Here is a 13,028-nt window from a genome sequence, read left to right as displayed (position 1 = left end):
TTTCTTTCTTTCTTTCTTTCTTTCTTTCTTTCTTTCTTTCTTTCTTTCTTTCTTTTCTTTCTCTTTCTCTCTCTCTCTCTCTCTCTCTCTCTCTCTCTCTCTCTCTCTCTCTCTGTCTTTCTTTGTCTTATTACTATTATCATTACTAGTATTATTATGGGTTCTAGTCAGAGGTACAGCTGCTGGCCTACACCACAGCCACAGTAACGCTGGATCTAAGCCGTGTCTGTGACCTACACCACAGCTCACTGAAACTCAGGAGCCTTAAATAACTGAATGTGGCCAGGGATTGAACCCATGTCCTCACAGTGTTTCCACTGAACCACAACAGGAATTCCCTAGGCCCTCAGGTTTTACTTTTGAGTCTACTATTTATCTCCAAGCAAAACAAATTTCCAATTCTCTATGGGAATTAATCTTCCAAATATACATTCCAGTAATTAATATCTTCTGAAGAAATGATGCTACATACAAAATAAACCTTTGAATATAGTTGTGAAAGCCAGTTATCTTATTCTCATAATAAAAAGTCAATCACCCTCTTATCTTTTAAAAAAAATCTATACCTAATTACTCAATAAATTCGGGAGAAGGATCAAGATAGTGGAAGAGTAGGATGTGGCTTGCACCTTCTTCTACAAATACATAAAAAAAAAACCCATCAACATTTAGAATGATTCCTACAGAATATCTACTGAATGTTGGCAGAAGACTTTAAACCTCCTAAAAGGGTAAGAAACCCTCCACATGACTCATAGAAGAAAAGGAAATAAAAAAAAGAGAGAAAGAAAACAAATCAGGACAAGAATAGCACTCCTGAGAGAGAGCTGTGAAAGAGGAAAGGAGCCCACCCTTGGAAGCCAGCTGAGTTGGAGCGACCTTAAAGTCATGGAGAAAAGTACAGCAACTGCACTGAGGAGGGCCAATCAGAGTGAGAGCCGCATAGGCCATCTGTACTACCACCCCCAGATGCCATGCTTGGGAAGGGGCTAGGCACTGAAACTCAGACTCCAGAGGTCAGTTCCAGGGAGAGGACTAGGTTGGCTGATTGGAGACAGCCTGAGAGGCTAGGGAGTGGTGCACCATGGGCCGGTGTGCAGAGTGACACAGCCGAAGATCCCGGAAGGAGTTCTGCGACTAAAGGAGAAGCAAGGTTCCATTGCTAGGAAGGGAGAGAGGAGGATGGTGGACTACCATAGGAATATTTATCCCTGCACATGCAGGACTCTCAGAGGGTGAGGTACCACTTGTGCAGGCTACAGGTGGCAGGGCACCTCTTGTGTGGGCTAAGGGCAGTGGGAGGCTAAGCATGATGCAACACCTCTTAAGTGATATACAGGCAGTGAGGGCAAACCACAGAAGAAATCTCAGACATCAGAGGTGGGCATCGCACGCCACCACTGGGGGTCTGTGAAAAGGTACCAGCTGTAGCCCCAGTCACCTCAGAGGTCCGCAAAGAAGAGGGCACTGGAACTGAGCACCACCCATCATGGCTTTCACTCACCTAGGAATGTACCCACCCTGCTGCTGCCACAGCCAAACATTCCAGGTGCTGCCTACCCCTGACTGATGATTACTGTCACTTCCCAGCACCCTGCAACTAGGAGCAGCCTGTGCCACCTTCCCCTGGGTCTTTGCCACTGTCGAGGGCCCAGCATCCTGGCACTGGCTACTAGCCCTGCCCATTGCCTGGGTCAGCCTGGAAGAGCACAACACCCTAAAAATAAATAGTAAGCCTTCACAAAATACCCAGGGGTGCTTGTGCATATAAATAGCCCTCTAGGACTACAGTAGTTGTTTTCCCTAACTCAAAGAATAACAAAAATATAGGCAAAATGAAAAAGCTCAAGAACTATTCCCAGTTGAAAAAACAGGAGAATTCACCTGAAGGAGCAAACAATGAAATGTATCTCTGTAGTCAAATAGACACTGAGTTCAAAAAGTAGAAACTAAAAATACTGAAGGAATTAAAAGTGAATATGAAGTAATTAAGAGTGGATATGAACAGTAATGCAGATTACTTTCGAAAGGAACTAGAAAATATAAGGAAGGGCCCAGAAAAATTAGAAAATTCATTTGCAGAGATGTACACTGAGTTAAAGGTACTGAAAAGCAGAATTAATAATGCAGAGGAAGGAATTAGTGACTTAGAAGACAAAATAATGGAAAAATCACCCAACTGGGACAGTAGACAGAAAAACCAAATGAAAAAACATGAAAGAAATACAAGGGATCTATGGGATAATATAACTCGGGGCAATCTACACATAATAGGGACTCCAGAAGGAGAAAAAAGAAAATGGAATTGAAAATATATTTGGAGAAATTATGGCTGAAAACTTTCCAAATCTAAAGTAAACAGAAATTAAGTTACAAGAAGCACAGAGGACCCCCCAAAAATTGAACCCAAACATAACCACACCAAGACATATTTTAATAAAAATGGCAAAAGTTGAAGAGAAGATTCAAAAGGCAGCAAGAGGAAAACAAAGAGTTAATTATAAGGGAACCCCTATGAGGCTATAAGCTCATTTCTCTGTAGAAACACTACAGGCCAGGAGAGAGTGGCAAGATATACTCAAAGTTCTAAAAGGGAAAAATATGCAGCCTAGAATACTCTTCCCAGCAAGAATATCATCTAAAATAGAAGAATAAATTAAGAATTTCTCTAACAAACAAAAACTAAAAGACTGCAGCAATACTAAAACCATTCTATAAGAAATACTGAAAGGGCTCCTCTGAATGAAAAAGAAGTAAGAACAAATAGTTTGTAGGAAATCACAAATGGAAAGCAATCACTTAAATAAGCTAGCATATAGATCTAAAAGGGAAAAAAACCTATTGTAAAAGTGATGATAAACAAAAGGAACAGCAAAAGGACAAACATGAAACTGTTAAAAAAAGGACTTCAAAATCATAAAATGTGGGGAAGGAAAGTAAGAAAATCTAGGCTCTTTTTTTTTAAGAATGTGTTTGAGCCTCTATCACTATCAGGCTAAAGCAAGCAGATATAGGAAGGGGTTAACATACTTGAAAAATAGGGCAACCACAAATCAAAATCAAATATTACATTCACAAATACTAAAATGAAGAGGACATAAGCATAAAATAAAAGAAAATCATCCAACCAAAAAGAAAAACAAAGAAAAGAAAGCAACAAGGGAGAAACAGAAAAACAAGGTTTAAAATGGCAATAAATACATATTTATCAATAATTCCCTTAAATGTCAATGGACTGAATGATCCAATCAAAAGACACAGAGTGGTAGATTGGATAAAAAACTAAGAGCCCACAATACACTGTCTCCAAGAGACTCACCTTAGGGCAAAGACACACATAAATTGAAAGTGAAGAGATGGAAAAAGATATTTCATGCAAATGGAAAAGACAGGAAAGCAGGAGTTGAAATACTCTTATCAGACAAAATAGACTTTAAAATGAAGGCCATAAAGACAGACAAAGAAGGACACTACTTAATGATAAAAAGGATCCATTCAGGAATAGGTTATTACAATTGTCAATATATATGCCCCTAATTTAGAAGCACCCAGATACATACAAAAAATACTAACAGAAATAAAAGGAGAAATGGATGGTAATACAGTAATAGTAGGAGACTTTTAACACCCCACTGACATCGATGGACACATTCTCTAGACAGAAAATCAATAAGGTAACAGGGATCCTAAATGACACAATATAAAAGTTAGACTTTTATTTGATAGCTTATATTTTTATCGATTGTTGCTTTTCAGGGCTGCATAAGTGGCATATGGATGTTCCCAGGCCAGGGGTGGAATCAGAGCTACACCTGTCAGCCTACACCACAGCTCATGGCAACACCTTGTCTCCAACCCACTGAGTTAGGCCTGCACCCTGATGGATACTAGTCAAATTTGTTTCTGCTGCTCCACAACCGGCACTCTGAAAAGTTAGACCTAATTGACTTGTTCAGGACATTACATCCAAAAAAATCAGAACATACAGTTTTTTCAAGTGCACATGGAACATTCTCAAGGACTGGCCACAAACTGAGGCACAAAAATAACCTCAACAAATTTAAGAGTATAGAAATTATTTCAGGTATCTTCTCTGACCACTATGGCATGAAACTAGAAATCAGCCACAGGAAAAGCAATGAGAAAAAACTTACTACATGGAAATTAAACAACATGCTACTGAAAAACCAATGGGTCAATGTGAAAATCAAATGGGAAATTAAAAAATAACTCAAGACAAATGATAATGATAACACAACCATTCAAAATCTATGGGATGCCACAAAAGCAGTGCTTAGAGGGAAGTTCCTCAGAAAAGAAGAAAAATCTCAAATCAACAAATTAACCCAATACCTAAACAATTAGAAAAAGAAGAACAAACAAAACCTAAAGTCAGCAAAAGGAAGGACATCTTAAAGATCAGAGAGGAAATAAAAAAAAAAATAGAGATCCAAAAAACAATAGAAAAAAATCAATAAAACCAGGAGCTGGTTCTTTGAAAGAGGTAAACAAAATTGACAAATGTCTGGCTAGGCTAACCAAAAAGAGATAAATAACTCAAATAAATAAAATAAGAAATGAAAAAGGAGAAATCCCAATGGATACTGCAGAAATACAAAAAAATAAATAAGAAAATACTATGAACAAATTTGACAACCTACAAGAAACAGACAACTTTCTAGAGATATACAGCCCACCAAAACTAAATCAAGAATAGATCAATTCAACAGATTTATCACTAGGAGTGAAGTGGAATATGCAATAAAAACACTCCCTACAAACAAAAGTCCAGGACCAGACAGCTTCACAGCTGAATTCTACCAAACATACAAAAAGAACTTATACCTATCCTTCTTAAACTTTTCCAAAGAGCTGAAGAAGGAACACTCCCAAAGACATTCTATGAAGCCACCATCACCCCAAGACCAAAACCATACAGAGATACTACCCAAAGAGAAAATTATAGGCCAATGTCTTTGATGAATATAGATATCACTGGGCTTACAGTCTTTTGTTTGTTTGTGTTCTTTTTAGGGCCACACTCACGGCATATGGAAGTTCCCAAGTGAGGGGTCGAATCACAGCTGCAGCTGCCTGCACCACTGCCATGCCAGATCTGTGCTACATCTGTGACCTACACCACAGCTCACGGAAATGCAGGGTCCTTAACTGACTGAGCAAGGCCAGCGATGGAACCTGCATCCTCATGGATACTACTTGGGTTCCTTATCACTGAGCCACAGTGAGAACCCCCAGATGCTTTTTTTTTAAATGGAAGTATATGTGATTGCGATATTATATGTTACAGTTGTACAATGATCTTCACAGGCAAATTTTACAACATACAACTATACAACTGTAAATATAATAAAATTCACTGAGTTAAAAACATTATATGTTACAGGTCTACAGTATAGTGATTCATAATTTTTAAAGGTTATACTCATGTATAGTTATTATAAAATATTAGCTATGGTTCCTGTTATACAATATAATCTTGTACCTTATTTTATACATAATAGCTTGTAACTCTGAATCCCCTACTTCTATATTGCCCCTCTTCTCCTCCCACTCCTCACTTTAGTTTGTTCTATCTATGAGTCTGCTTCTTTTTGGTTGTATTCACTAGTTTGTTGCATTTTTTAGATTTCACATATTAAGTGATATAGTATTTGTTTTTATGTGTCTGACTGACTTTGATTAGTATAACCTTTAAGTCCATCCATGTTACTGCAAATGGTAAAATTTCATTCCCTTTTATGGCTGAGTATTATTTGACTATATACACATACCACATATTCTTTGCTCATTCATCTATTGATAAACACTTAGTTGCTCCCATACCTCAGCAACTGTAAATAATGCTTCTGAGAACACTGGGGTGCATGTAAAGTGAAATCCTCAGCTCAGGGGAGAGATAGTTCCCTAGTCCACAGAGTATTATAAATTCAGATCCTCACAGCACAGAGAATGAGGCCTGAGACCTTGATTTCTGTGGAGATATGCTCTCCCTCAGCTCACAAACTAAGCAGAAGTAGGTAGGCTTTATCTGTCTCCCTATGACAACAAACATATTCTTTTGATGGTCCACTTTTCCATTGAGGAAAACTGGAAAAGAATCCTAAGTTCAAAACTTCATTCTGTATCTACCTAAACATTAACTATTCGGAAAGGATTTTGCTGGATAACCTCTCTAAATAGTACCCCCTATGACTTTAAGAGTATTTTATTTGCTCAAATGATATACACCCCAACTGGTTTAATAGATATTTTTTTATTTGCAGTTGTTTGTACCCATCCTCTCCCCTAACTAGAATTTAAGCTGCAAGAGAGGAGGGGTTTCATTTGATTAGATGTTTCTGAGGTAATTAAGCAAGAGTTTGCATTTCATTAGTCAGACATATTTTAAGGCAAGAGCAAAAACTATAGCAAGAAAAGGGATATAATACAGGTATTACTTTCTTTTAAACTAGAGTAGTTAGCCATCAAAAATTACTCACCTTAAGACATTTTTGTGGGTGCAAAATATATGAACAAAGTGTACCAGAAACATATATGTTCACTTTAAAGAATATATCCAGAAAAGACAAAAGCTCTAATTTGAAACTATACATGTACCACAATGTTCACAGCAGTACTATTTACAATAGCCAAGACTGGCAGCAACCTAAGTGTCCATTGACAGATGAATGGATAAAGAATATGTGGTATATATACAATGGAATATTACTTGGCCATAAAAAAGTACAAAATAATTTCATCTGCAGCAACATGGATGGACCTAGAGATTATCACATTAGATAAAGTAAGTCAGACAAAGACAGATATCATAGGATATCACTTACATGTGGAATCCCCAAAAATGACACAAAGGAACTTATTTACAAACCAGAAATAGACTCACAGACATAGAAAACAAACTTACAGTTACCAAAGAGGAAGTAGGGAGGGATAAATTTTGAGTACAGGATTAACAGATGCCCAGTACTATATATAAAATAGATAAACAATCAGGATTTACTGTATGCACAAGGAACTATATTCAATATCTTGTAATAAACTATAATGGAAAAGAAATGAAAAGAGTATACAGATATATACATATCTAAGTATATGTATAACAGAATCACTTTGTTGTACAGCTGAAATGAACACAATATTGCACATCAATTACACTTAAATAAAAATAAACAAACATACATATGATCATATAACTTTTTAAAAAATATATAGTGAACACCCATGTAAACACAGCTGAGGTCAAAAAACAGAAGACTATAAGAACCACAGAAGCCCCTGCCATGTGTCCCATTCTTATCACAACCCCTCATCTCCCCCAGAGGAAACCATTATTCTGACTTATGGAAATTCTCTTGTTTTTCTGTACACATTTACCAAACAAAGTATAACCTACCAAACAATGTAGTTTAGTTTTTACTATTTACAAATAGTTTATATATATATATATATATATATATATATATATTCATAACATTTAAGTGCTATAAGATCAGAATATTGACATTTTGAATTTTAAATAAAACCTGTCACTGGCTACAACTCAATACATCTGATGAATATTATAAATTAGAGTTAATTACCATCTACGTTCTCAGGAACCTAACAAAAGTGGATAGTTGCAAGGAAAATACTAAACAATATATAATAAAAATTTTTTGAAATTTGGTACAAACACACTATTAATTATATTTTATCTTCCAAATCACAGAGCTTCACCCAACCAATTAGGGGCTTGAAAGAGACCACAGGTTAAAATGACTCCATAGATCTTACACAAAATACTTATTTGGTCTCAGAGAATCAAGAACACACATGCTGGGGAGTTGCCCTGTGGTGCAGTGGAAACGAATCTGACTAGGAACCATGAGGTTGTAGGTCGATCCCTGGCCTCACTCAGTGAGTTAAGGATCTGGTGTTGCCCTGACCTGTGGTGTAGGTCACAGACACGGCTCAGATCTGGCATTACTGTGGCTGTGGTGTAGGCCAGCAGCTATAGCTCTAACTGGACCCCTATCCTGGGAACCTCAAAAAAACAAAAACAAAAACAAACAAACAAAAAAGAATACATTTGCTGGGGAAAAAAATTATCACCAGAGATTTTAAATTTGTCATCCTTAAGAAACCATTTTATGTCACTACCCACCTGGGAAACTCTAGAAAATGCATTGAATTAACAGATACAAGAAGAGTACATTTAGAATTACAGCTTTTCCAGATTATTAACTATGCAGACATTTAAGGAAACACATGTATCAGCTAAGACCCTTATAATCATCACCATCAACCTGAAGGGCACATAAGATGACACAGAACTTAACATCTCTACCAGCTTTAGAAAAGAGACTCAAACCTTTCAAGTTCTTTCTTTTGTCCTCCAAATGCAATCACAGTTCTAATGGCGGCTAACACCTCTTCAGCTACTGCTCCAGCTTTTGCATAGGCCAAGAGTTCTTTATCAGTAAATGAAGACAGTATCTGTTTAAAAATGCAATTTCAGGTAATTTAAAAAAATTTTTAGAAGTTTTTATTTTTCGTAAAGAAAAATTAAATATATACACTAATGCTATTGGTATGTTACTGTATATGTGTTTTTCTTTTACTCATCTTTGGTCATAATGTCCTATTTTTTAGTGTATATGTAAGCCACTCTGTAAGCCACTTCCAATTCATTTTGGACTAAAATGGTCTGTGATAAATTAAAAGTTTTATTTTCTCACTATACTCCTTACTCCTCATATAAATAAATAAACCTGAAACTTTGGGGAGATTTTAACTTTCAGAAAAGGAGGTATATACTATAAATATAAATATAGAAAAAAGGGTTGTACATCAAGGAAATAGGGTGTGTACTCAACATAATTACTGCTAATACTACTCTGGTTCAAAAATGTCAACATAGGAGTCAGAAGAATGCAGGGAACCAAGCAGTGTGTGCTGACAGGACTGCGAGGTGTCGCATGTTGGAAAAACAGAGTTCCCCCCTTTAAATTTTTTTTAATTGAACTTTATTTTTTAATTGAAGCGTAGTTGATTTACAATATCATGTTTGTTTCAAGTGTACAGCACAGCAAGGCAGAGTTCCTTTTGCTGGGGTTCCTGAGCAGCACATTCAGCCACCAGGGAGGTCTTTGTTTTATGGATGTTCTTTGATCCCTTGGCTTGGTCCCTGAGCCTTTGTTCTATAGAAGGTACAGTAATGGGTCACATTTATTCCTCTCCATTGCACAGTGAGGTAGGTATTATTTTCCCCACTCTATACATGAGAAAACGGAGGGATGAAGAGGTCAAGTCACTTCCCAGTCAGTGAAACATCCGAGATTCAAGCTGAGTCCATTTGGCTCCAAAGCATGAATTCACGGCCATCGGAGTCAATCTCTCTCTAATACCAGCTACTGACATATGGACTCCTCTGGCATCCCGCAGGGCCTTGTGATAAAAATCAGATCAACTGGCATGGGGAAAGGACTAAGCTTAACTATTTTTACCTGGAATGCGTGACTAGTCAACTATCTAACTCAATATTACAGATGAGCAATTCAAATGAAATTCTGAGTAAACAGTGTAACACTCTTCCAATAAATAATTTACAGTATTTGTGGACTCGTCTTTTAAGAAAAATAGTCTGTTCCTTCTTGTCATAAACAGCTCAAAATTGTTTTGATTTGCATGGCATATATTTTCCTTTGCTAAGCGTGAAAGTAAAAGGCGCTATGATAGACGTAAGAGTGGGTGGGGGAAGGCAAATGCCCATTTATTGACTATGTTCCATGTGCAGATGTTGTGCTGTATGTACCTTCCTCTTTGGTACCCAAAACAATACTCCAGTGATGCACCAGACCTTTCTGAGCTCTCAAAGTGACCTTCCTAGGGCTGCCTTGCCACACTTGCCAGAATCGCTCATAGCACTGGGTCTGAGTCAGGGCGGTCCTTGCCATCCCTGAATCAACAGGCCTGCATCATGTAAGAAGTTCGTACAACATATTGTAGCTATCTCTCTCTACTCCTCTGGAAGCCTCACCCCACAACCATTAACCACACTGGAGGCAGCCAACCAGAAGATTACAAGAAATATTTTTGAATTAGGAGTTTCAAAATGTGTTTTGTTTGTTTGTTTGTTTTTTACAGCCACACCTGTGGCATATGGAAGTTCCCTGGGCTGGGGTCAGCACACACAACAGCCATGGCAACACCAGATCCTCAACCTTCTGGGCGAGGCCAGGGATCCAATCTGCATCCTCATGGACACTACATCAGGTTCTTAACCTGCTGAGCCACAGTGGGAACTCCAAAACATGCTATTTTAATTTATTATTAAAATATCAAGAGTTCCCATTGTGTCTCAGTGGTAACGAACCCCCGTATCCATGAAGATGCTGGTTTGATCCATGGCCCCACTTAGTGGGTAAACGATCCAGTGTTGCTGTGAGCTGTGGCGTAGGCTAGCAGCTGCAGCTTCAATTTGACCCCTAGTCTGGAAACTTCCATATGCTGCACATGTGGCCCTAAAAAACAAAATAAATAAATATCAAGTACCACTCCAATTGATTTAATAAACCTGGCTCCTCTATGATCTTCTGTAATCATAGGCACACGCTTAGGCAAGACTATGTTAGAATCTTCATTAAGTGTTTTGCATCGTTTTTTAGCACATTATGTTTGTTGAAAGACAAAAACCTCCAAAATATTCTCAGAGATATGAAAAGCCAACTTCACTGCTCCTCTAATAGAAATAGGCTGATGATAGTTGCATTACTACAATTATCCACATAAACTATGTAAAATTTCACTAACTCATTCTCTTCTTTCAAAGGCTGATAATTTCTTAACCAAGGCTAATTGTGTTAGTGCAAGACACACGAAATTGTTATTCCTGTAAGTTAAAAGTTAATATAGGAGTTCCTGTTGTGGCTCAGTTGTACCTAACCAGTATCAATGAGGATGAGAGTTTTATCCCTGGCCTCACACAGTGGGATAAGGATCTGGTGTTGCCCTGAGCTCTGGTGTAGGTAGCCAATGCGGCTTGGATCTGGTGTTGCTGTGGCTATGGTGTAGGCCAACAGCTACAGCTCCGTTTTGACCCCTAGTCTGGGAACTTCCATACGCTGGGGGTGTGGCCCTAAAAAGACAAATAAAAGAAAAAGTTAATATATACAACTTTATATTGTTCAAGCTAATATATATTCAGAAGCAATATTTTTAACCACTAAAGATGATTTGAGCTTCATTTTTGTCCCTTTTTCCCAATTCTCAGTGTAAGATTTTATTTTCTTTTGAGATTATTTATATATGTTTTATTTTTTAAAGCATCATTTGGAGATAATTGTAGATTCATATACAGATGTAGGAAACAATACAGTGAGATCCCATATTCCCTTCATCTAGTGTTCTCCAAATAATAACATCTTCAAAACTTTGGAACAGTATCTTAACCAGAAATTTAACATTAACCCATCAATGTTATTCAAATTTGTGAGTGGACCCATTTTCATAATATTTATTTTATTTTTTATATAGTTTTTAAATTTTTGGCCGCCTTGCAGCATATGGAGTTCCCAGGCCAGAAATTAGATCTTCGCTGCAGTTGTGACCTAAGTCACAGCTGCGGCAATGCTGGATCCTTTACCCACTGTGCCAGGTCAGGCACAGTGCTCCCAAGACACCACTGATCCCACTGTGTCACAGTGGGAACTCCTTATCTTTTTAAGGTCTGTGGGATTTGTAGTAATATCCTCTCTTTTTCTTATTTTTCTTGGCCATGGCCAGGGCATGCAGAAGTTCCTGGGACAGGATTTGAACCCACACCACTGCAGGACCCAGTGCCAAAACATTTGGATCCTTAACTCTCTGAGCCATCAGAAAACTTTTATTTTGTTCTTGATACTGTGATTTGTGTCTTTTTATTTTTGTAGTCTTGTTAATTTTATTGATTTTTTTTGAAGAAACAACTTTCTGCTTCATTGATATTCTCTATTATTTTCCTAAGTTCAAGTTCACTTATTTCTCTTCTCATCCTTATTTCCTTATTCTGCTCACATTGGATATATTTTGCTCTTCTTTTTTCTAGCTTCTTGAGGTAGGAACTTATTTTGATTTGAGATCCTTTCTCATTTCTAATGAAGAAATTTAATGTTATACATTTCTCTCCATGCTTCTTTTGCTGCATCCCAAATATTTTGATATTTTGTGCTTTGTTTTCATTTAGCTACATGTATTTTTTTTCCTTTGAAACAACTTTTATAATCCATGGATTATTTTTTAATGTTGTTTCGGAGTTCCTTGATCTGGCATTGTCACCGCTGGCATTGTCACCGCTGTGGCTCAGGTTGGATCCCTGCCCACGGAACTTCCACTTGTCTCAGGCGTGGCCAAAAAAAAAATGTAATATTTAAGAATTCCCAGATGTTTAGAGATTTTTTCTATTGTTTGTTTCTAGTGGGATTCCACTGTTGTCAGAGAAAGCACACTTTATATTTTCAATACTTTTAAATTTGTTGAGGTTTATTTTATAGCCTAGGATATGATCTAAACTGGTGGATGTTTAATATACATACTGATGCTGTTGAGTACAATGTTTTGTGAATGTCAGTTACATCCTATTAGTTGACCATGTTGTTCAGATCTTCTAGAGTCTAGCTGATTTTCTGGCTAGTAATTCTATCAGTGCTGAGAGAGGATAATAAAATAATTGTAGTTTTTCTATTTCTCCCATAATCTCTCTTGGTTTTTAGTTCATGTATTTTAAGGCTTTGTTATTTGATGCATACATATTTACGATCATTATGTCTTCCTGGTGGAATGATCCCTTTTATCATTATGCAATCTTCCTCTTTTGTTGTAATTTTCTTTCTTCTGAAGTAAATATTCAGGAATCAATACAGCCATTCCTTAAAAAAAATTTCATGGTGTGTGTTTTTCCAACCTCTTCCTTCCACCCTACCTATGCTGTTTAATTTGAAGTTTCTTGCAAGCAGCAGAGAGTTGCTGAGTCATGGGTTTTTTTTAACCCA

General features: G+C 37.2%; 1 protein-coding gene across 2 annotated transcripts in view; it reads right to left on the bottom strand.

Moving 5' to 3' along the window:
- LOC100522455 (multidrug resistance protein 1) overlaps positions 1-13,028 on the bottom strand; it is an 88,747-nt gene that overhangs the window by 53,723 nt on the left and 21,996 nt on the right. For both annotated transcript variants that reach the window (XM_013989592.2, XM_021102516.1), the window contains exon 8: positions 8,372-8,496. In XM_013989592.2, coding sequence (XP_013845046.2) covers positions 8,372-8,496 — 125 coding nt within the window. The remainder of the gene's footprint in view (positions 1-8,371; positions 8,497-13,028) is intronic.

This window comes from Sus scrofa, chromosome 9 (assembly GCF_000003025.6).
Source record: "Sus scrofa isolate TJ Tabasco breed Duroc chromosome 9, Sscrofa11.1, whole genome shotgun sequence".
NCBI classification, from domain to species: domain Eukaryota; kingdom Metazoa; phylum Chordata; class Mammalia; order Artiodactyla; family Suidae; genus Sus; species Sus scrofa.
Note: the sequence above shows the minus strand (reverse complement) of the source record. Positions and strands in the feature narration are given on the sequence as shown.